Consider the following 23,586-nt stretch of genomic DNA (forward strand, 5'->3'; position numbering starts at 1 on the left):
AGTTTCGGATATATCCGAATACCCAAATTACAATATAAACAAATTTTACCGAATGCTCCAAATATTGAAATGAAATTCGGACTGAAATTTAAATCGAATTTTACATTGAACTCCAGTCGAATTCTACCTACACATATTGCTGAACTCAAAGCCTGTGTGTGTTATTAGAGTACCATTTCGAAATAATGCTGTTTTTGTTAAGCCAAAGGTGATTTAAAGAATCATTGTAATCATTTGATGAAGATTTTTCTTTTGTTTGTTCACTTTGCTGCATTGAAATCGAAAGCAATATAACATTTTCGTTTCGACTGATTAAAAAATGTATCGATTTGAACATTTCGAATCGAAAAAAATTGTATATTCAAAGAAGTTTTGAAAAATCCAAATACGAATTGAACGAATCAACCAAATTTAACTAAACAAAATAACTAGATTAACTAATCAAAACAAAGGAACCGAAACACATTTTTTTTGTCATGCGCATGTCTAATATAGGGTACCGAAGTTTGTCACCATTTCACAAGTGCACACAAAATTTAAGGTTTGACATGTTGAGTATCTATTTACTCAGTGCAACCTCAGCTTTTATATTTTACCAAAAAATTGGGTAATTTATTGTGTTTTTGTGCCCCCTAACTTAATGTATATTTTTACAGAAATTTTGTGTTTCCTAGACTTTTGCGGTAACATTGCGAGATATAAAAAATTAGAACTACCACTATTTTATTTTCTAGTGTGTCTGCTTTCAGAAAATGTATCATATTTTGGGGGTTTTATATAATCTTCAGGCCTAAAATGACTTTTTTAAACATGTGTGCAAAAAACGTAAAACCAGCTCTGGCAGTGAAAGGATTCAAGGAAACGCTTACCTTCGGGAAGATGTTACATGTTCCTATTCCTATAGCGGCTCAGCGTTCCGAGTCCTCTGTGTGACAGCAGTGCGGGGAGAAGTTCCCCGTACCAGCTGTCACTTTATGAAAAGAGCGTGGCTGTGTTCTGTCCTTTGCCGATGTCAGCTTCTAGTTTTTAATGAACTCCCACACCACTGCTGAGCTCTTTGGTAGATGAGGAAGAAGGAGATCGTCATAAGTGACAAGGAGATTGTCATAAGGGACGAGGAGATTGTCATAAGGGACGAGGAGATTGTCATAAGGGACGAGGAGATTGTCATAAGGGATGAGGAGATTGTCATAAGAGATTAGGAGATTGTCATAAGAGACAAGGAGATTAGGACCACCATTTAGTCCCTTGGACAAGTCATTTTTTTTTTTTATAAATGTCCACACCCCTGGAACTGTTTCTTACATGATGAAGATCAGCCATGGAGTATATCTGAGGTGTATATCAGGGTGTGCTTCTTCCCCACATGAGAGCTGTGATGTCCAGCAACATTCATATAGAAGACATTTCCCACACCCAAGGCACTAATACACCTCGAGGGTTGTGTGCGATCCCTGATGTACAGGAAGACAGGACTTCAGTGAGGAACAATTCCCTCACTAAGGACAGGAAAGTCACTTCTCCCCCGTGTGAGATCTCTGATGTGTGTAAAGATCAGACCTCCATGAAAAACATTTCCCGCAATCAGGACAGGAATACAGCTTTTCCCCCGTGTGCAATCTTTGATGTGTGTAAAGATGGTACTTCCGTGAAAAACATTTCCCACACTCAGGGCAGGAATACGGCTTCTCCCCTGTGTGAGCTCTCTGATGTGTGTAAAGATTGGACTTCACTGAAAAACATTTCCCGCACTCAGGACAGGAATATGGCTTCTCCCCCGTGTGAGATCTCTGATGTCTGAAAAGAAGGGACTTCCGTGAAAAAGATTTGCCGCACTCAGTACAGGAATACTGCTTCTCCCCTGTGTGCAATCTCTGATGTGTGTAAAGATTGGACTTCTGTGAAAAACATTTCCCGCACTCAGGACAGGAATACAGCATTTCCCCCGTGTGCAATCTTTGGTGTGTGTAAAGATAGGACTTTCTTGAAAAATATTTCCCACACTCAGGACAGGAATATGGCTTCTCCCCTGTGTGGGATCTCTCATGTATGCAAAGATGGGACTTCCGTGAAAAACATTTTCCGCACTCAGCACAGGAATACGGCTTCTCCCCTGTGTGAGATCTCTGATGTCTGCAAAGATGGGACTTCCGTGAAAAACATTTTCCGCACTCAGCACAGGAATATGGCTTCTCCCCTGTGTGAGCTCTCTGATGTATGTAAAGATTGGACTTCACTGGAAAACATTTCCTGCACTCAGGACAAGAATATGGCTTCTTCCCTGTGTGAGATCCCTGGTGTGTGAAAAGAAGGGACTTCTGTGAAGAAAATTTCCCACACTCAGGACAGGAATAAGGTTTCTCCCCTGTGTGAGATCTCTGATGTCTACAAAGATCGTACTTCCGTGAAAAACATTTTCCGCACTCAGTACAGAAATACGGCTTCTCCCCCGTATGAGATCTCTGATGTTTGTAAAGATTGGCCTTCTGTGAAAAATATTTCCCACACTCAGGACAGGAATACGGCTTCTCCCCTGTGTGAGATCTCTGATGTGTGGAAAGATGCGACTTCACTGAAAAACATTTCCCACACTCAGCACAGGAATACGGTTTCTCCCCTGTGTGAGATCTCTGATGTGTGGAAAGATTGGACTTCACTGAAAAACATTTCCCGCACTCAGGACAGGAATGTGGCTTCTCACCTGTGTGAGATCTTTTATGCACATTAAGTTGGGATTTAAATTGGAAACACTTTGTGCACTCAGTACAGGAAAACCTCTTCTCTGTTGGAAGGACGGCACCGTCCCTCACAGTCTGAGGTTCCTCAGGATAAGAGGAATACGATGGTCCATCTACACTGTGTGGTGCCGGATGGACATTTGAGGTAGTCAGGTTTTCTCCTGGACTATACTGTGTGATGTCTTTATCTTCTACTTTACAGTCTGGAGACAAAGTGAGACAATCCTCTGAGGTTTTCCTCATCTCCCGTCCATCTACTAAAATAGAAATACAAAGATTATTACTAGACATGAGCAGATTGGTTCCCCTAAACCAGGACTCCGCCCCCATCAGGCAGCTTTGTCTCTGAGGATCTTACAATTTCCCCCTCAAGGTAACTAGTAAATGGGTCCTCTGATCTCCTACCAGTTCATTTCTTTATTCATGGACCTTAGTCAGAGAGTGAGGAAACAATGAGAACTGTCTTTTATAGGAGTGACAGTAATGAGGGGATTATAGGACGAGTGTCCCCACCCCCTCTGACACTCATTGCCATCTTCCCAACACAAGAATACCTGCACTTCCTTATTTAGTCCATGATTTAGTCATGAATAACAGCGGGGCTGAGCCCCACCAGAGGTCAGAGAGTGAGGATGGAGGTTGAACAACCAAGATGAAGACTGGACTGATCCTGAAGACCACCATCATTGAGTTATTGACTCCTCCCTTATTATCACTTTCTTTTTAAGATGCCAAAGTTTGAGCATGTTATTACATTATTATCAACATGTAAAAGACTGTACTGCAATCAAATCATCAGATATAAAATGTCCAGCTGGTAGAAAATGGGTGTAACAAAAGAGAAAACATATTATGTTTATATATAGCAGTGGGTAGAGGGGAGAGAGCAGAAGTCAGAACTATGTAATGTACAACATATTGTATAAGATACAACAGATAGGACTATATAGTATCAGAATGATGTAATGTACAACATAGAGTATATAGTACAGGGGTGAGGAGTATGTAATGTACAACATAGAGTATATAGTGCAGGGGTCAGGACTGCCCCCCATCTCCTGAGAATGCAATCAGTGACTTGGGTCTGAGACTATACAGACATATCCCTCAACATGGCACAGCCAGCAAACAATAGAGCAAGTAACCCTGGGAGAATTGCTCTGTTAGAGATCATGCTAGACCTGGGCATGGGGCAGCAGACCCAAAGCACATGCCCAGGGTGCCTAGGTCTAGCAACATCTATGATGAAAATCAAATTTTTTCTGCCAGATGAACCCCAGTATCTCCATAAATCCAGTCTAAATACATAAATTGTGTCTGCAGCACAGAGAAGGAAGATTATCTGAGAGAAATACAGGAATGCAGGATGGGGAACACAGCTCAGGAAAGTGACCAGGGGATTACAGGCTGATATCACCCAGTCCCCGCCCTACTCTGGACCAATCAGTGAGCAGTATGGGTGGAGGAATGTATTTAGTGTTAATGGCCCACCTGTGCTGATCTCTGTAGGAGTGTCCTCCTCTATAAATGTCCCCGTTATTCCATCCTCCTCCATAGACTGCTGATCATCCCTCACATACCTCTCTTCTTCTTCTGATTTAACCTCAAATTCTATATCAATTGGATCTCCACTCTAAATCAAGAAAATGAGAGAGAATATCATCTATAAACAATAGGATTGATTATTGTGACATCACATAAGAAATCTACACATCATCTTTAGGTGATGTTCTAGATGCCATCCCACCAACCTTGTAACAGTGAGGGATGGTGTGATCTTCCTGTGTGGAATCCCGGGAATACAGAGGACGGGGACATCTCTCTGGTGGGTTCCTGGTATTAGGTGGCTCCATCATATCCTTGTGTCCTTCTGAAACCCCTTACATCACTCCATACTCCTCATCCTCCTCTTTATACTCTTCTTTAACATTAATATTATCATCCCCGTGGTTTCCACTCTGAATATATAATAAAACATTCATTGTAACAAACATGCTGTGTATAAATCAGAACTACCAATAATTGTCAATCATCTACCTGATGATGGTGAGGGATGGTGTGACCTTCCTGTGTGGAATCTCGGGAATACAGAGAATGGGGACATCTCTCTGGTGGGTTCCTATTACTGGATCCATCTGTAGGAAACACACACACTGACTGAATACATTGTTTCTTTGTGTTTATCAGATGATGGGGGATCTAGGTGGACCCTCCGTACTGCTCTCTCCTTTACGATAAAGTCTCCTCTTACCCGGTGATGTGAGGGGCGGCTGATTCTCCATCATGACGTCCTTGTAGAGATCCTTGTGTCCTTCTAAATACTCCCACTCCTCCATGGAGAAATAGACAGTGACATCCTGACACCTTATAGGAACCTGACACACACAATGATACAGTCACCATCCAGACACATACATTGTCTGTTACTGGATAATGTCCCAGAATTCCCAGCACCGCTCACCTCTAATCCGTGATCTCTCTGGTGACTTCTAGAATCTTCTTTGTATTTCCTTATTCTATCAGGGAGGGAGGTGGAGGCAATGTGATGGTCATATGATCTCCAGACTTCACAGGAGGAAAATTCTAGATCTGAACACAAATAGTAAAATCAAATGATATTCTCAGAATCCTATTCCGCTCCCTATTCAGCCCTACTTCAGGCTGAGGTATGATTTTGCCCACACAGAACCCCCATGCTCTGCAGGTTCAAAGCTTGTTGTAGACGTTCTAATGTCTTTTCATACAATACAGGACCAACAGTCCCACTTTGCAAGTGAGGATTTAAAGGGTCCGCCCACATCCTAAGAGCATCAGAAAAAAAAGCCAGATGCAGGGACATTGGGAGGAGGAGCTGTGAGGTCAGTGTGATGTCATAGGACATATAGACTCTGGATGGAGGGACATTGGGAGGAGGAGCTGTGAGGTCAGTGTGATGTCATAGGACATATAGACTCTGGATGGAGGGACATTGGGAGGAGGAGCTGTGAGGTCAGTGTGAGGTCATAGGACATATGGACTCTGGATGGAGGGACATTTGGATTTGGAGATTTGAGGAGTCCTCTATATGAGGCTCCCATGGAAACAAATCATTGTTCCTGGGTGTGTCCTACCTCTCCTAAACTGAAGAGTGAACTTTGACCTTTACCATACAGAAATCTGTCAGGAATCTGTGAAAGTAAGCTCTCATGTGATCAGGTGACGTGCGGAGGAACGGACTGTAAATAGCAGATAATTTTCTCCAGAGCTCCTAATGGTGGGGATGGATTTTGCTGAGTTCTGGTGCCAAGTTTCCACCCCCCAGGATCACTGCAGGTGTGGAGAAAAGCTGTGTAAGAGGATATGGAGGAGAGATGAGGAGGAAATCCAGAAATCAGGATAAAGGTCAGGACAAGCAACAGACGAGCGCATCCAAGAGATGAAGCTGGGGTCACTACACAGAAAATCAATCCAAGGAAACAACAGGCAGGACGAGGAATAGCAAGAAGGAGCTCAGAGACAAATGAGAATATTGCTCAGCCAATGGGGGATTATCTCAGCATGACTTACATTATGAAAGAGATGAGGGGGAGGGGAGGAAGTCACTTATGGTGACCATAGAGACATGGAAATTCAGCTGGTTCAGCAGGGATCGGTCACATTTCCATCCATGTGTGGTCACTGCCGGATAAAAGTCACTCGATCAGCGGCTGCAGCCAATAGCTTCATCACTGATCTGTGTATTCTGAGAGCGGAGGAGCGCCCTCCATTGTCAGAATACAATAGTGCAGCGGGGAGGATTCCCCCCATCCCCCTCCAATGTGTGGATGGGGGAATCGGTTCAGCTTTTTCACTCAGCCCTAGGGTTGCCACCTTACATAGTTACATAGTTACATAGTAGGTGAGGTTGAAAAAAGACACAAGTCCATCAAGTCCAACCTATGTGTGTGATTATGTGTCAGTATTACATTACATATCCCTGTATGTTGCGGTCATTCAGGTGATTATCTAATAGTTTCTTGAAGCTATCAATGCTCCCCGCTGAGACCACTGCCTGTGGAAGGGAATTCCACATCCTTGCCGCTCTTACAGTAAAGAACCTTCTACGTAGTTTAAGGTTAAACCTCTTTTCTTCTAATTGTAATGAGTGGCCACGAGTCTTATTAAACTCTCTTCTGCGAAAAAGTTTTATCCCTATTGTGGGGTCACCAGTACAGTATTTGTAAATTGAAATCATATCCCCTCTCAAGCGTCTCTTCTCCAGAGAGAATAAGTTCAGTGCTCGCAACCTTTCCTCATAACTAAGATCCTCCAGACCCTTTATTAGCTTTTTTGCCCTTCTTTGTACTCGCTCCATTTCCAGTACATCCCTCCTCAGGACTGGTGCCCAGAACTGGACAGCATACTCCAGGTGCGGCCGGACCAGAGTCTTGTAGAGCGGGAGAATTATCGTTTTATCTCTGGAGTTGATCCCCCTTTTAATGCATGCCAATATTCTGTTTGCTTTATTAGCAGCAGCTTGGCATTGCATGCCATTGCTGAGCCTATCATCTACTAGGACCCCCAAGTCCTTTTCCATCCTAGATTCCCCCAGAGGTTCTCCCCCCAGTGTATAGATTGCATTCATATTTTTGCCACCCAATAGCATTATTTTGCATTTTTCTACATTGAACCTCATTTGCCATGTAGTCGCCCACCCCATTAATTTGTTCAGGTCTTTTTGCAAGATTTCCACATCCTGCGGAGAAGTTATTGCCCTGCTTAGCTTAGTATCGTCTGCAAATACAGAGATTGAACTGTTTATCCCATCCTCTGGGTCGTTTATGAACAAATTAAATAGGATTGGTCCCAGCACAGAACCCTGGGGAACCCCACTACCCACCCCTGACCATTCCGAGTACTCCCCATTTATCACCACCCTCTGAACTCGCCCTTGTAGCCAGTTTTCAATCCATGTACTCAACCTATGGTCCATGCCAACGCACCTTATTTTGTACAGTAAACGTTTATGGGGAACTGTGTCAAATGCTTTTGCAAAATCCAGATACACCACGTCTAGGGATGAGCTTCGTGTTCGAGTCGAACCCATGTTCGACTCGAACATCGGCTGTTTGATCGTTCGCCTAATTGCGAACGATATGGGCCGTTCGCGCCAAATTCGTGTGGCGCGTCACGGCCCATAATTCACTGCGGCATTGCAGTGCATTGCTTGCTGATGATTGGCCAAGCATGCACTATGACCCGCATGCTTGGCCAATCACAGCGCCGCCTTAACAGAGAGCCATAATTGGCCAAAGCCAAGGAGGCTTTGGCCAATTATGGCTCAGGGGATTTAGTACACGCCCCACACTATATAAGGCCGCCTGCACGGCGGCCCTGTGCAGTGTGTTCCGGTGTGCTTAGAGAGAGACAGTGTCATTTCATTTGAGTTAGCTAGATTAGGCAGGACAGTCAGTCAGTTAGCTGCACTTAAAGTGTATTGTGTATATATATGCATCCCAGGTGTTGCATATATATATATATATATATATATATATATATACACTGTATTCAGTTTAGCTAGATCCGTTCCTGTTATCTTCTGGACTATTTACATTTAGTGCAGTGCGTCCTGCTCACAGTGTTCAGCTAGATCCGTTCCTGTTATATTCCTACTGACAGGCAGGCTTGTCTTGTTACAGTATTTTGAAGAAAATTACTGATGTTCTTTTGATCCTATTAGTACCACAGTCAGGCAGCTAGACTATTTACATTTAGTGCAGTGCGTCCTGCTCACAGTGTTCAGCTAGATCCGTTCCTGTTATCTTCTTACTGACAGGCAGGCTTGTCTTGTTACAGTATTTTAAAGAAAATTACTGGTGTTCTTTTGATCCTATTAGTACCACAGTCAGGCAGCTAGACTATTTACAGTTAGTGCAGTGCGTCCTGCTCACAGTGTTCTGCTAAACCTACAAGTTAGTGGGGTGCGTCCTGCTCACAGTGTTCAGCTAAACCTACAAGTTAGTGGGGTGCGTCCACCTCACAGTGTTCAGCTAAACCTACAAGCTAGTGGGGTGCGTCCTGCTCACAGTGTTCAGCTAGATCCGTTCCTGTTATCTTCTTACTGACAGGCAGGCTTGTCTTGTTACAGTAAATACAGCTACCTGAAGAAAATTGCTGGTGTTCTTTTGATCCTATTAGTACCACAGTCAGGCAGCTAGACTATTTACAGTTAGTGCAGTGCGTCCTGCTCACAGTGTTCAGCTAGATCCGTTCCTGTTATCTTCTTACTGACAGGCAGGCTTGTTTTGTTACAGTAAATACAGCTACCTGAAGAAAATTGCTGGTGTTCTTTTGATCCTATTAGTACCACAGTCAGGCAGCTAGACTATTTACAGTTAGTGCAGTGCGTCCTGCTCACAGTGTTCTGCTAAACCTACAAGTTAGTGGGGTGCGTCCTGCTCACAGTGTTCAGCTAAACCTACAAGTTAGTGGGGTGCGTCCACCTCACAGTGTTCAGCTAAACCTACAAGCTAGTGGGGTGCGTCCTGCTCACAGTGTTCAGCTAGATCCGTTCCTGTTATCTTCTTACTGACAGGCAGGCTTGTCTTGTTACAGTATTTTAAAGAAAATTGCTGGTGTTCTTTTGATCCTATTAGTACCACAGTCAGGCAGCTAGACTATTTACAGTTAGTGCAGTGCGTCCTGCTCACAGTGTTCTGCTAAACCTACAAGTTAGTGGGGTGCGCCCTGCTCACAGTGTTCAGCTAAACCTACAAGTTAGTGGGGTGCGTCCACATCACAGTGTTTAGCTAAACCTACAAGCTAGTGGGGTGCGTCCTGCTCACAGTGTTCAGCTAGATCCGTTCCTGTTATCTTCTTACTGACAGGCAGGCTTGTCTTGTTACAGTAAATACAGCTACCTGAAGAAAATTGCTGGTGTTCTTTTGATCCTATTAGTACCACAGTCAGGCAGCTAGACTATTTACAGTTAGTGCAGTGCGTCCTGCTCACAGTGTTCTGCTAAACCTACAAGTTAGTGGGGTGCGTCCTGCTCACAGTGTTCAGCTAAACCTACAAGTTAGTGGGGTGCGTCCACCTCACAGTGTTCAGCTAAACCTACAAGCTAGTGGGGTGCGTCCTGCTCACAGTGTTCAGCTAGATCCGTTCCTGTTATCTTCTTACTGACAGGCAGGCTTGTCTTGTTACAGTAAATACAGCTACCTGAAGAAAATTGCTGGTGTTCTTTTGATCCTATTAGTACCACAGTCAGGCAGCTAGACTATTTACAGTTAGTGCAGTGCGTCCTGCTCACAGTGTTCTGCTAAACCTACAAGTTAGTGGGGTGCGTCCTGCTCACAGTGTTCAGCTAAACCTACAAGTTAGTGGGGTGCGTCCACCTCACAGTGTTCAGCTAAACCTACAAGCTAGTGGGGTGCGTCCTGCTCACAGTGTTCAGCTAGATCCGTTCCTGTTATCTTCTTACTGACAGGCAGGCTTGTCTTGTTACAGTATTTTAAAGAAAATTGCTGGTGTTCTTTTGATCCTATTAGTACCACAGTCAGGCAGCTAGACTATTTACAGTTAGTGCAGTGCGTCCTGCTCACAGTGTTCTGCTAAACCTACAAGTTAGTGGGGTGCGCCCTGCTCACAGTGTTCAGCTAAACCTACAAGTTAGTGGGGTGCGTCCACCTCACAGTGTTCAGCTAAAGCTACCTGTAGAAGGTTGGTGGTGTTCTCATACTACAGGCAGGCAGTTGATTTTGCTAGCTGCAGTATCAGTACATATATATATATATATATATATATATATATATATATATATATATATCCCAGCTTAGTGCAGCTACAGGCCATTAGTATGTCTGGAAGGCCAAGAAGGAGAGGCAGACAGTCACAAGCCAATAAGAGAGGGCAAGCAGGCTCTGTGTCTAGTGCTGGTCGTGGAGACGGTGCATCCTCATCAGCACGTGGCCATGGGACACGCTTGGCCTTTTTTTCGGCAGCTGGCCATGTTGAGCCGCAACAGGCGGAAGACTTAGTTGAGTGGATGACCAAGCCGTCCTCATCCTCCTCATCCTCTCTCACCCATGCCCAGGGTACTTTGTCTGGCAAAGCAGCGGCCTCTTCCCTTGGCTCAATGTCATCAGTGACTCCTTCCCTAGCCCCACCATGTCCTCCTGAGGAGTCCCTCGAACTGTTTGACCACAGTGTTGGGTACATGCTCCAGGAGGATGCCCAGCGTTTGGAAGGCTCTGATGATGATACTGAGCTCGATGAAGGCAGTAACACGAGCACGGACAGAGGGGGTGCCCAAGAAGGACAGCAATCTGGCAGTCATGCTCCCCCTGCTGCAGCATACTGCCAGGTTTGCTCCAGTGATGAGGAGGGAGGGGATGATGAGGTCACTGACTCAACGTGGGTGCCTGATAGGAGAGAGGAGGAGGAGGAGGAGGAGGAGGAGGCGGCACATCACCAATGAGGCAGGATGCCCTCCAGGGGCCAGCCTAAGGGCAGCACATTGACTGCATCACACCCCAAAGCTCCACATGTGCAGGGCGCTGCAGTCTCTGCGCGTTATTCAAAAAGTTCTTTGGTGTGGGCCTTTTTTGAGACGAGTGCATCAGATCGCACCGCTGCTATTTGCAACATATGTCTCAAGCGTATCTCGCGTGGCCAAAACATCTCCCGCTTGGGTACCACATGCTTGACCAGACATATGTTGACCTGCCATGCAGTTCGTTGGCAAGCGTATCTAAAAGACCCACACCAAAGAACAAAGAGGACCTCTGCTTGCTCCTCATCAGCTGAGATTTCCAACCCCACTAGACCTTCAGTCCTCTCTGAGACCTGCACTGAGAGGAATGAAGGTGTAGAATTAGGTGTGTCACAGCCACGTACTTGTGGGCAATCTGATTTTGGTACACCGACGTCAGATTGTACCAGGCAAATTTCCCTGCCCCAGCTGCTGCACCGCCGAAAGAAGTTTGCTCCCAGCCATCCACATGCCCAGCGGTTGAATGCTAGCTTGGCAAAATTGCTAGCACTTCAACTGCTGCCTTTTCAGTTGGTAGACTCTGCCCCCTTCCGTGAGTTTGTGGAATGTGCGGTTCCTCAGTGGCAGGTACCCAAACGCCACTTTTTCTCACGGAAGGCGATTCCGGCTCTCTACCAGCATGTGGAAGGCAATGTCCATGCCTCGCTGGACAGGGCGGTCAGCGGTAAGGTGCATATTACTGCTGACTCATGGTCCAGCAGGCATGGACAGGGACGTTACCTAAGTTTCACGGCGCATTGGGAGACTCTGCTGGCAGCTGGGAAGGATGCAGGACAAGGTGCAGTAGTGTTGGAGGTTGTTCCGCCACCACGGCTCCAAAATGCTAATGATTGTGACACACCTCTCTCCTCCACCCCCTCCTCTTCTTCTTCCTCCATGGCCTCTTCCTCGGAACCAGCGGTGCTCCGTAGTCGTTCAAGGGGCTACGCAAGTACGCAGGCCAAAAGATGCCATGCGGTGCTTGAGCTGGTGTGCTTGGGGGACAGGAGCCACACTGGGGCAGAGGTTCTGTCAGCTCTGCAGGGGCAGGTTCAGAGGTGGTTGACGCCATGCCAACTTAAGGCAGGAATGGTGGTTTGCGACAATGGCACCAACCTCCTCTCTGCCCTCCGACAGGGACAAATGACCCATGTGCCCTGTTTGGCTCACGTCCTTAACTTGGTGGTGCAGCGGTTCTTGGGCAGGTACCCGGGCTTACAGGATGTCCTGAGGCAGGCCAGGAAAGTCTGTGTGCATTTTCGCCGGTCATATAATGCCAGTGCTCGGCTGACGGACCTCCAAAAGGAGTTTAACCTGCCCAAGAACCGCCTAATCTGTGACATGCCCACCAGGTGGAACTCAACGTTGGCCATGCTGCAGCGGCTGCACACGCAGCAGAGGGCCATCAATGAGTACCTGTGCGACTATGGCACCAGGACAGGGTCGGGGGAGCTTGGTTTTTTTCCCCACGCCAGTGGGCCATGATCAGGGATGCATGCACTGTCCTGTCACCATTTGAGGAGGCCACGAGGATGGTGAGCAGTGACAGTGCATGCATCAGTGACACTGTCCCCCTTGTCCACCTGTTGGAGCACACGCTGCGTGGAATAATGGACAGGGCACTTGAGGCAGAACAGAGGCAGGAAGAGGAGGACTTCCTTAGCTCTCAAGGCCCCCTTTATCCAGACAGTGTTCCTGCGTGCTCGCCGATCACACAGGAAGAGGACGAGGAGGAAGAGGAGGAGGAGGAGGAGGAGGAAGATTGTGTCAGTATGGAGGTGGAGCCTGGCACTCAGCATCAGCAGCAGTCTTTAAGGGATCAGTCCCAAGAAACACATGGACTTGTACGTGGCTGGGAGGAGGTGGCTGCGGACCATGTCGTCCTTAGTGACCCAGAGGACTCCGGACCGAATGCCTCAGCAAACCTACGCTGCATGGCCTCCCTGATCCTGCAAAGCCTGCGTAAGGATCCTCGTATTCGTGGTATCAAGGAGAAGGACCAATACTGGCTGGCAACCCTCCTTGATCCACGTTACAAGGGTAAGGTTGCGGACCTTATCTTGCCATCGCAGAGGGAGCAGAGGATGAAACATCTTCGGGAGGCCTTGCAGAAAGGTCTGTGCAACGCGTTCCCAGAGACTGGGAGGTTACAAAACTCCTGTTTCTGGACAACGTGTTGCTGAGGCTTCGGTCAGTCAAAGAAGGAGCGGTGGAGAAGGTGGCCGTCTGACCGATGCGTTCAGACAATTTTTTGGTCCGCAGCCCCAAGGTATGATCGGTTCCAGCAACCATCGCCAGCGTCTGTTTTACATGGTGCAGGAATACCTAGGGGCAAGATCAGACTTGGACACCTTTCCCACCGAAAATCCTCTGGGTTACTGGGTCTTGAGGATGGATCACTGGCCAGAGCTTGCACAGTATGCAATTGAGCTACTGGCCTGTCCTGCATCCAGCGTTCTTTCGGAACGCACATTCAGTGCTGCTGGAGGCGTGGTAACCGATCACAGGGTGCGTCTGTCCACTGACTCGGTCGATCGACTGACCTTCATAAAAATGAATGAGTCTTGGATCACCACCAGCTACCAAGCACCTAATGCTGATGTAACCGAATATTTTTTTTTGAAATCTCAGATCCCTTCAAAGACTGCCTATGCTGATGCTGAGTGACTATTCCTGAGTAATTATCCTCTTCCTCCTCAATCATCACGCTGATAGCTTGTAAGAACATTTTTGGTTCTGGGTGCCACCACCAGTGCCTAAGGCACAATTTTTCAGCCCCTGTTTAACAGGGGCGTGTAATTACAATTTTTGATGTAATACTTTGCAGCAGGGCTCGTTCCTGCATTCCAACTAGAGTGTCTGTGAGGGGTTGCAGTGTTGTGGCACCAGCACCAGTGCCTAAGGCCCAATTTTTCAGCCCTTGTTTAACAGGGGCGTGTAATTACAATTTTTGATGCAATACTTTGCAGCAGGGCTCGTTCCTGCATTCCAACTAGAGTGTCTGTGAGGGGTTGCAGTGTTGTGGCACCAGCACCAGTGCCTAACGCCTAATTTTTCAGCTCCTGTTCAACAGGGGCATGTAATTACAATTCTTGATTTAATATTTCACAGCAGAGCCCTGTGAGGGCTTACAGTGTTGTGGCCACAGCAACACCTAAGGCCCAAATTTCTGCTGAGTATATAGGGCAGGACCCTACTTTCAAACAACTAACTTACAAACGACTCCTACTTGCAAACGGAAGGAGACAACAGGAAGTGAAATCTACCCCTAGGAAGGGAAATTCTCTCCTGTAAGAGTTAATATGGGAAAAACATTTCTCCTTTCCACTGATGCTTTCCAATCCATTGGGACAAAAAGTGAGGTGAAATCTTCTGAAGAGGAGGAAAGACAGCAAAACAAATGTCACAGGGGTGATAACCCTTCCCTATGTTTTCCAAAAAGCTTAAAAAAGATTTTTTGGCTGGAGCTAAACACGTTAAAAATGTACCCGTTCAAAATTACAAAGAGATTCTACTTAACAACAAACCTACAGCCTGTATACTGCTGTTCAGAGTATATAGGGCCTGGTGGCCCCACACCTTTCCTTATTTTAATTTGGGTGCGGGGTTCCCCTTAATATCCATACAAGACCCAAAGGGCCTGGTAATGGACTGGGGGGTACCCATGCCGTTTGTCTCATTGATTTTCATCCATATTGCCAGGACCCGACATTACATTAAACCCGCAAGCAGTTTTAAATGAGATTTTTTCCTTTAAAAATGACATTTGGTGCAGGGACTGTTCTAAACACGGGAAACACGCGTCACTTTACAGGCATACTATAGACACCCCTCAGGTACGATATTTAAAGGAATATTTCCTTTTTTTTTTTTTTTACTTTAAGCATCATTAAAATCACTGCTCCCGAAAAAACGGCCGTTTTTAAAAGTTTTTTTTGCATTGATACATGTCCCCTGGGGTAGGACCCGGGTCCCCAAACCCTTTTTAGGACAATACCATGCAAATTAGCCTTTAAAATGAGCACTTTTGATTTCGAACGTTCGAGTCCCATAGACGTCAATGGGGTTCTAACGTTCGTGCGAACTTTCGGTCCGTTCGCAGGTTCTGGTGCTAACCGAACCGGGGGGTGTTCGGCTCATCCCTAACCACGTTTACGGGCCTTCCTTTATCTAGATGGCAACTCACCTTCTCATAGAAGGTTAATAGATTGGTTTGGCAAGAACGATTCTTCATGAATCCATGCTGATTACTGCTAATGATATCATTCTTATTACTAAAATCTTGTATATAGTCCCTTATCATCCCCTCCAAGAGTTTACATACTATTGATGTTAGGCTAACTGGTCTGTAATTCCCAGGGATGTTTGTTGGGCCCTTTTTAAATATTGGTGCTACATTGGCTTTTCTCCAATCAGCTGGTACCATTCCAGTCAATAGACTGTCTGTAAAAATTAGGAACAACGGTCTGGCAATCACCTGACTGAGTTCCCTAAGTACCCTCGGATGCAAGCCATCTGGTCCCAGTGATTTATTAATGTTAAGTTTCTCAAGTCTAATTTTAATTCCGTCCTCTGTTAACCATGTAGGTGCTTCCTGTGTTGTGTCATGAGGATAAACACTGCAGTTTTGGTTACTGAAGCCCCCCGATTCACTCGTGAAGACTAAGGAGAAGAATAAATTCAATACCTTCGCCATCTCCCCATCCTTTGTAACCAGATGTCCTTCCTCATTCTTTATGGGGCCAATATGGTCTGTCCTCCCTTTTTTACTGTTTACATACTTAAAGAATTTCTTGGGATTTTTTTTGCTCTCCTCCGCTATGTGTCTTTCATCGTCTATCTTAGCTATCCTAATTGCACCCTTACATTTCTTATTGCATTCTTTATAAAGTCTGAATGCTGAGGATGATCCCTCAACCTTGTATTTTTTGAAGGCCTTCTCCTTTGCTTTTATATGCATTTTTACATTGGAGTTAAGCCATCCAGGATTTTTGTTCGCTCTTTTAAATTTATTACCCAATGGGATACATTGTCTAATGCCCTTATTTAATATGCTCTTAAAGCAAACCCATCTCTCCTCCGTATTCTTTGTTCCTAATATTTTATCCCAATTTATGCCTTTTAGCAAGGTTTGTAGTTTAGGGAAGTTGGCTCTTTTGAAATTCAGTGTCTTTGTGTTCCCTTCATGTTTCCTATTTGTGTGATTTATACTGAAACTAATTGACCTGTGATCGCTGTTACCTAAATTGCCCCGTATTTCCACATCTGTGATCAGGTCTGTATTGTTGGTAATCAGTAGATCCAGTAATGTTTTATTTCTAGTTGGTGCGTCTACCATCTGACCCATAAAATTGTCCTGCAAGACATTAAGGAACTGACGAGCCTTAAATGAATGCGCGGTTCCCTCCGCCCAGTATATGTCTGGATAATTAAAATCCCCCATTATGATAACACTTCCCATCCTTGCTGCTAATCCAATTTGTGATAGGAGATCCGTCTCCACTTCCTCCCTCAGGTTAGGGGGCCTATAGCATACTCCCAGTATTATTTTCCCCTTAGCTTCATCCCTTGGGAGCTCTACTCATAAAGATTCCACCTCCTCCCTAGCTCCCTCAGTGATGTAATCTCTCACATTCACTTGTACATTATTCTTGATATATAGGCATACCCCTCCCCCTTTTTTACCCTCTCTATCCTTGCGGTATAGGGTATACCTTGAATGTTTGCCAGCCAATCATGAGAGTTGTTGAACCAGGTCTCTGAAATTCCCACAAAATCCAAATCCTCCTTGTACAACAGTATCTCTAGTTCACCCATCTTGTCCGCCATGCTCCTGGCATTAGTGAACATGCCACATAGTTTAGACCGGTCGCATATTGTCCTCGTATTGGGTGTTTCAAGATTGCAACTAGGACTTGCTACTATACTCACCTTGTGTTTTTGTGCTTTGGTTAACCTACCACTAATGCCCCCAATACTACCCTCTGGAATATCTTCCACGCTGGCTATCACTGTCTCTGGACCCTCCCCCCCATCGCCTAGTTTAAAAACCCCTCTATCTTTTTGGCCATCTTCATTCCCAGCAGATCTGCACCCTCCTCATTTAGGTGCAGTCCGTCCCTTCTATAGTACCGGTTACCGACTGAGAAGTCGGCCCAGTCCTCCAGGAACCCAAACCCCTCCTTACTACACCAGCTCTTCAGCCACTTGTTTACTTCCCTAATCTCCCTCTTCCTTTCTGGTGTGGCTCGATGTACCGGTAGTATTCCTGAGAACACTACCTTGGAGGTCCTTTTCCTCAATTTAGCACCTAAATCCCTAAAATCGTTCTTTAGGACACTCCATCTGCCTCTGATTAATATATTTTGCTTCCAAAGCTGGCCATACATGGTTCAGTTTTATCGTTCAGCCAGCGGGATGAGTCAGGTTGTCACCTCATCCCTTTAAACCGGAACACATATGAATTACACGGTTTCTGAGCCTAATTTAATGCAGATAAGGCACCGAGTGAGTTTAATTACCACCGTAATCAGCCACAGAATCTGTATTTGTGTTCGGGTTTGAAGGGATGAGGTGACAACCTGACTCATCCCGATGGCTGAACGATAAAACTGAACCATGTATGGCCAGCTTTGGAAGCAAAATATATTAATCATCAACTGATCCCCCTGAAGGGGTTAATCTACGTATTACTTCCTCTGCCGCCAGATCCTGCATTGTCCTATCTATGTCCTTCCAAATGGAATTTCTGTCAGTACCTGACATCACTTCCTGTCTGTATCTGACATCACTTCCTGTCTGTATTCCATAGAGACTTCCTGTCTGGGTAGAAGTGAGATCACCATCTTGTGGAGATCAGCGGAACTGCAGCCCCAAGAAACGTCTGGTAGTGTGAACACGGCCTTGTGCTGTGTGTATGTACTGTATATCCTTCCCCGTTCTCTCCTCCCTGAGTGTGTATGAAGAGGCGGAGCTCTGAGTGTGTATGAAGAGGTGGAGTTCCTGAGTGTGTATGAAGAGGGGGAGCCCTGAGTGTGTATGAAGAGGCGGAGCTCTGAGTGTGTATGAAGAGGCGGAGCTCTGAGTGTGTATGAAGAGGCGGAGCTCTGAGTGTGTATGAAGAGGCGGAGCTCTGAGTGTGTATGATGAGGTGGAGCTCTGAGTGTGTATGAAGAGGCAGAGCTCTGAGTGTGTATGAAGAGGCGGAGCCCTAAGCATGTATTAAGAGGCGGAGCTTCTGAGTGTGTATGAAGTGGCAGAGCTCTGAGTGTGTATGAAGAGGTGGAGCTCTGAGTGTGTATGATGAAGGGGCAGAACTCTGAGTATGTATAAAGGTGCGGAGCTCTGTGTGTGTATAAAGAGGGGGAGCCCTGAGTGTGTATGAAGAGGCGAAGCTCTGTGTGTGTATGAAGAGGGGGAGCCCTGAGTGTGTATGAAGAGGCGGAGCGCTGAGTGTGTATGAAGATTCGGAGCCCTGAGTGTGTATGAAGAGGCAGAGCTCTGAGTGTATGAAGAGGCGGAGCTCCTAAGTGTGTATGAAGGGGTGGAGCTCTGTGTGTGTATGAAGAGGGGGAGCCCTGATTGTGTATGAAGAGGCGGAGCCCTGAGTGTGTATGAAGAGGCGGAGCCCTGAGTGTGTATGAAGAGGCGGAGCGCTGAGTGTGTATGAAGATTCGGAGCCCTGAGTGTGTATGAAGAGGCAGAGCTCTGAGTGTATGAAGAGGCGGAGCTCCTAAGTGTGTATGAAGGGGTGGAGCTCTGAGTGTGTATGAAGAGGCGGAGCTCTGAGTGTGTATGAAGAGGTGGAGCCCTGAGTGTGTTCGAAGAGGCAGAGCCCTGAGTGTGTATGAAGAGGCGGAGCTCTGAGTGTGTATGAAGAGGCGGAGCTCTGAGTGTGTATGAAGAGGCGGAACTCCTGAGTGTGTATGAAGAGGTGGAACTCTGAGTGTGTATGAAGAGGCGGAGCTCTGAGTGTGTATGAAGAGGCGGAGCTCTAAGTGTGTATAAAGAGGCGGAGCTCCAGCGGTCGGAGAAGGAAGCCAAATCTAGGAGGGAGACTGACAGAAAGCGCAGCAGACTTGCAGGAGTGAGAGAGGAGGATCCAGTTCCTTTGCCATCGGAGGAGAGGAGAGTGTGAAGGATGTTGGTGACTCTGGTAGATGAAAAGCTGGGAGTCATAGTGCTCTGGTGAGTGGGGAAGCACTACTAAGGGGGCGCCCTCACCATCACGTGTGTAAGAGATGGAAGAAGGCGTGGCTACACTACAGCTGGCACAGTTTGGAGCACCGAGCACTTTACACCTCATCAACTTTTCATTGATTGGTGGATTTATTTTTATTTTTTTAAATAAGTTAATTGAAATAGATGCAAAGTGGAAGCAGTGGATCTGCATGGAACAGCATCTTGAGCACAAAATATTTTATGTTGTATATGAATTTGCACATTAATCAGTTTACTTCATTTATTGATAAACACCATATGATCAGGTGTAAAGTGGAAGCAGTAGATCTGCAGAGAATATTATTTGAGCCCCTAGCACTTTATATATGAATGTATCCACATATTTTAGTGTATTTGTGATGATTTATGTGAACACAATAGGACAGCGCTGTGACACGTAATGCTCTTCTACTTGATAAAGGGAATACTTACCTTTGTTACAGCAGCAGTCCGGTATAAGTTATTTTTGTAGGTATTTGAGTTGTTACACATAGCGCAGGTTTTATTCTATTTATATTGGTGACATAATGGGTGGAGGGTCCAGAGGCAGAGATAGCCAGCGCGGAAGATATTCCAGAGGGTAGTATTGGGGGCATTAGTGGTAGATTAACCCAAGCACAAAAACACAAGGTGAGTATAGTAGCAAGTCCTAGTTGCAATCTCGAAACACCCAATACGAGGACAATATGCGACCGGTCTAAACTATGTGGCATGTTCACCAATGCCAGGAGCATGGCAGACAAGATGGGGGAACTAGAGATACTGTTGTACAAGGAGGATTTGGATTTTGTGGGAATTTCAGAGACCTGGTTCAACAGCTCTCATGATTGTCTGGCAAACATTCAAGGGTATACCCTATACCGCAAGGATAGAGAGGGTAAAAAAGGGGGAGGGGTATGCCTATATATCAAGAATAATGTACAAGTGAATGTGAGAGATGACATCACTGAGGGAGCTAGAGAGGAGGTGGAATCCTTATGGGTAGAGCTCCAAAGGGATGAAGCTAAGGGAAAAATAATACTGGGAGTATGCTATAGGCCCCCTAACCTGAGGGAGGAAGTGGAGATGGATCTCCTATCACAAATTGGATTAGCAGCAAGGATGGGAAGTGTTATCATAATGGGGGATTTTAACTATCCAGACATAGACTGGGCGGAGGGAACCGCGCATTCATTTAAGGCTCGCCAGTTCCTTAATGTCTTGCAGGACAATTTTATGGGTCAGATGGTAGATGCACCAACTAGAAATAAAACATTACTGGATCTACTGATTACCAACAATACAGACCTGATCACGGATGTGGAAATACGGGACAATTTAGGTAACAGCGATCACAGGTCAATTAGTTTCAGTATAAATCACACAAATAGGAAACATAAATGGAATACAAAGACACTGAATTTCAAAAGAGCCAACTTCCCTAAACTACAAACCTTGCTAAAAGGCATAAATTGGGATAAAATATTAGGAACAAAGAATACGGAGGAGAGATGGGTTTGCTTTAAGAGCATATTAAATAAGGGCATTAGCCAATGTATCCCATTGGGTAATAAATTTAAAAGAGCGAACAAAAGTCCTGGATGGCTTAACTCCAATGTAAAAATGCATATAAAAGCAAAGGAGAAGGCCTTCAAAAAATACAAGGTTAAGGGATCATCCTCAGCATTCAGACTTTATAAAGAATGCAACAGGAAATGTAAGGGTGCAATTAGGACAGCTAAGATAGAACATGAAAGACACATAGCGGAGGAGAGCAAAAAAAATCCCAAGAAATTCTTTAAGTATGTAAACAGTAAAAAAGGGAGGACAGACCATATTGGCCCCATAAAGAATGAGGAAGGACATCTGGTTACAAAGGATGGGGAGATGGCGAAGGTATTGAATTTATTCTTCTCCTCAGTCTTCACGAGTGAATCGGGGGGCTTCAGTAACCAAAACTGCAGTGTTTATCCTCATGACACAACACAAGAAGCACCTCCATGGTTAACAGAGGACAGAATTAAAATTAGACTTGAGAAACTTAACATTAATAAATCACCGGGACCAGATGGCTTGCATCCGAGGGTACTTAGGGAACTCAGTCAAGTGATTGCCAGACCGTTGTTCCTAATTTTTTCAGATAGTCTACTGACTGGAATGGTACCAGCTGATTGGAGAAAAGCCAATGTAGCACCAGTATTTAAAAAGGGCCCAAAATACATCCCTGGGAATTACAGACCAGTTAGCCTAACATCAATAGTATGTAAACTCTTGGAGGGGATGATAAGGGACTATATACAAGATTTTAGTAATAAGAACGGTATCATTAGCAATAATCAGCATGGATTCATGAAGAATCGTTCTTGCCAAACCAATCTATTAACCTTCTATGAGGAGGTGAGTTGCCATCTAGATAAAGGAAGGCCCGTAGACGTGGTGTATGTGGATTTTGCAAAAGCATTTGACACAGTTCCCCATAAATGTTTACTGTACAAAATAAGGTCCGTTGGCATGGACCATAGGGTGAGTACATGGATTGAAAACTGGCTACAAGGGCGAGTTCAGAGGGTGGTGATAAATGGGGAGTACTCGGAATGGTCAGGGGTGGGTAGTGGGGTTCCCCAGGGTTCTGTGCTGGAACCAATCCTATTTAATTTGTTCATAAACGATCTGGAGGATGGGATAAACAGTTCAATCTCTGTATTTGCAGACAATACTAAGCTAAGCAGGGCAATAACTTCTCCGCAGGACGTGGAAACCTTGCAAAAAGACCTGAACAAATTAATGGGGTGGGCGACTACATGGCAAATGAGGTTCAATGTAGAAAAATGTAAAATAATGCATTTGGGTGGCAAAAATATGAATGCAATCTATACACTGGGGGGTGAACCTCTGGGGGAATCTAGGATGGAAAAGCACCTGGGGGTCCTAGTAGATGATAGGCTCAGCAATGGCATGCAATGCCAAGCTGCTGCTAACAAAGCAAACAGAATATTGGCATTAAAAGGGGGATCAACTCCAGAGATAAAACTATCATTCTCCCACTCTACAAGACTCTGGTCCGGCCGCACCTGGAGTATGCGGTCCAGTTCTGGGCACCAGTCCTCAGAAAGGATGTACTGGAAATGGAGCGAGTACAAAGAAGGGCAACAAAGCTAGTAAAGGGTCTGGAGGATCTTAGTTATGAGGAAAGCTTGTGAGCACTGAACTTATTCTCTCTGGAGAAGAGACGCTTGAGAGGGGATATGATTTCAATTTACAAATACCGGACTGGTGACCCCACAATAGGGATAAAATTTTTTCGCAGAAGAGAGTTTAACAAGACTCGTGGCCACTCATTAAAATTAGAAGAAAAGAGGTTTAACCGTAAACTACTTAGAGGGTTCTTTACTGTAAGAGCTGCAAGGATTTCCCTTCCACAGGCGGTGGAATTACCTTCCACAGGCAGTGGTCTCAGCAGGGAGCATTGATAGCTTCAAGAAACTATTAGATAAGCACCTGAATGACCACAACATACAGGTATATACAATGCAATACTGACACATAATCACACACATAGGTTGGACTTGATGGACTTGTGTCTTTTTTCAACCTCACCTACTATGTAACTATGTAACTATATGTAACTATATAATTGCCCAAATCTGGGGATCAGGAGCCATTTCCACCCTTTACTCTTGGCTGGGGTTCATTGTATCCATATAACAGATGTTCTACATGACTAAATCTGCAATCAATTTTACTGCAAAATAAAAGGGGCCAAAATGTCTCCCCCCGAGAAGTAATATATTTCTATACCCCTTGGTGGGAGTGGAGATGACCCCATCTATAAGGATATACAGTACATACATACACAGCACAAGGCTGTGTTCACACTACCAGGCGTTTCTCTGGGCTGCAGTTCCTCTGAGCTCCACAAGGTGGTGATCTCACTTCTACCCAGACAGGAAGTCTCTATGGAAGACAGGAAGTGAGGTCAGGTACAGACAGGAAGTTCCGGGTGAGAGGTGAGTGGGGAGGAAGTAAAGAGAAGACGTTGCTGGAAGGGGCAGCAGAGGAGGTAATAAGATCTTATTTTCTATTTACACCCAGTAACTCCCCGTCATGTCCGTCCTCTTCTTCCATAGTCACTGTGATGTCTTTTATCTCCAGCAGATG

The 23,586-nt window shown here is 45.4% G+C and overlaps 2 protein-coding genes across 8 annotated transcripts in view; one reads left to right on the forward strand and one right to left on the reverse strand.

Annotated features, from left to right (window-relative positions):
- Positions 1 to 23,586, forward strand: part of LOC141121958 (uncharacterized) — a 266,794-nt gene that overhangs the window by 100,777 nt on the left and 142,431 nt on the right. For 2 of the 7 annotated variants that reach the window (XM_073611729.1, XM_073611720.1), the window contains exon 1: positions 23,390 to 23,488. The exons of 4 other annotated variants lie outside the window; for them this stretch is intronic. The gene's annotated coding sequence lies outside the window, so the exon portion shown is untranslated. Of the gene's footprint in view, positions 1 to 23,389; positions 23,489 to 23,586 lie in introns of those variants that run through there. One more of the 7 variants, XM_073611727.1, reaches the window with a different exon arrangement.
- The window catches only part of LOC141121982 (uncharacterized), a 159,647-nt gene that overhangs the window by 41,249 nt on the left and 94,812 nt on the right, over positions 1 to 23,586 (reverse strand). Inside the window, exon 9 of the mRNA XM_073611767.1 lies at positions 1,600 to 2,775. Within this exon, the coding sequence (XP_073467868.1) occupies positions 1,600 to 2,775 (1,176 nt within the window). The remainder of the gene's footprint in view (positions 1 to 1,599; positions 2,776 to 23,586) is intronic.

This window comes from Aquarana catesbeiana, unplaced genomic scaffold, assembly GCF_042186555.1.
Source record: "Aquarana catesbeiana isolate 2022-GZ unplaced genomic scaffold, ASM4218655v1 unanchor236, whole genome shotgun sequence".
NCBI classification, from domain to species: domain Eukaryota; kingdom Metazoa; phylum Chordata; class Amphibia; order Anura; family Ranidae; genus Aquarana; species Aquarana catesbeiana.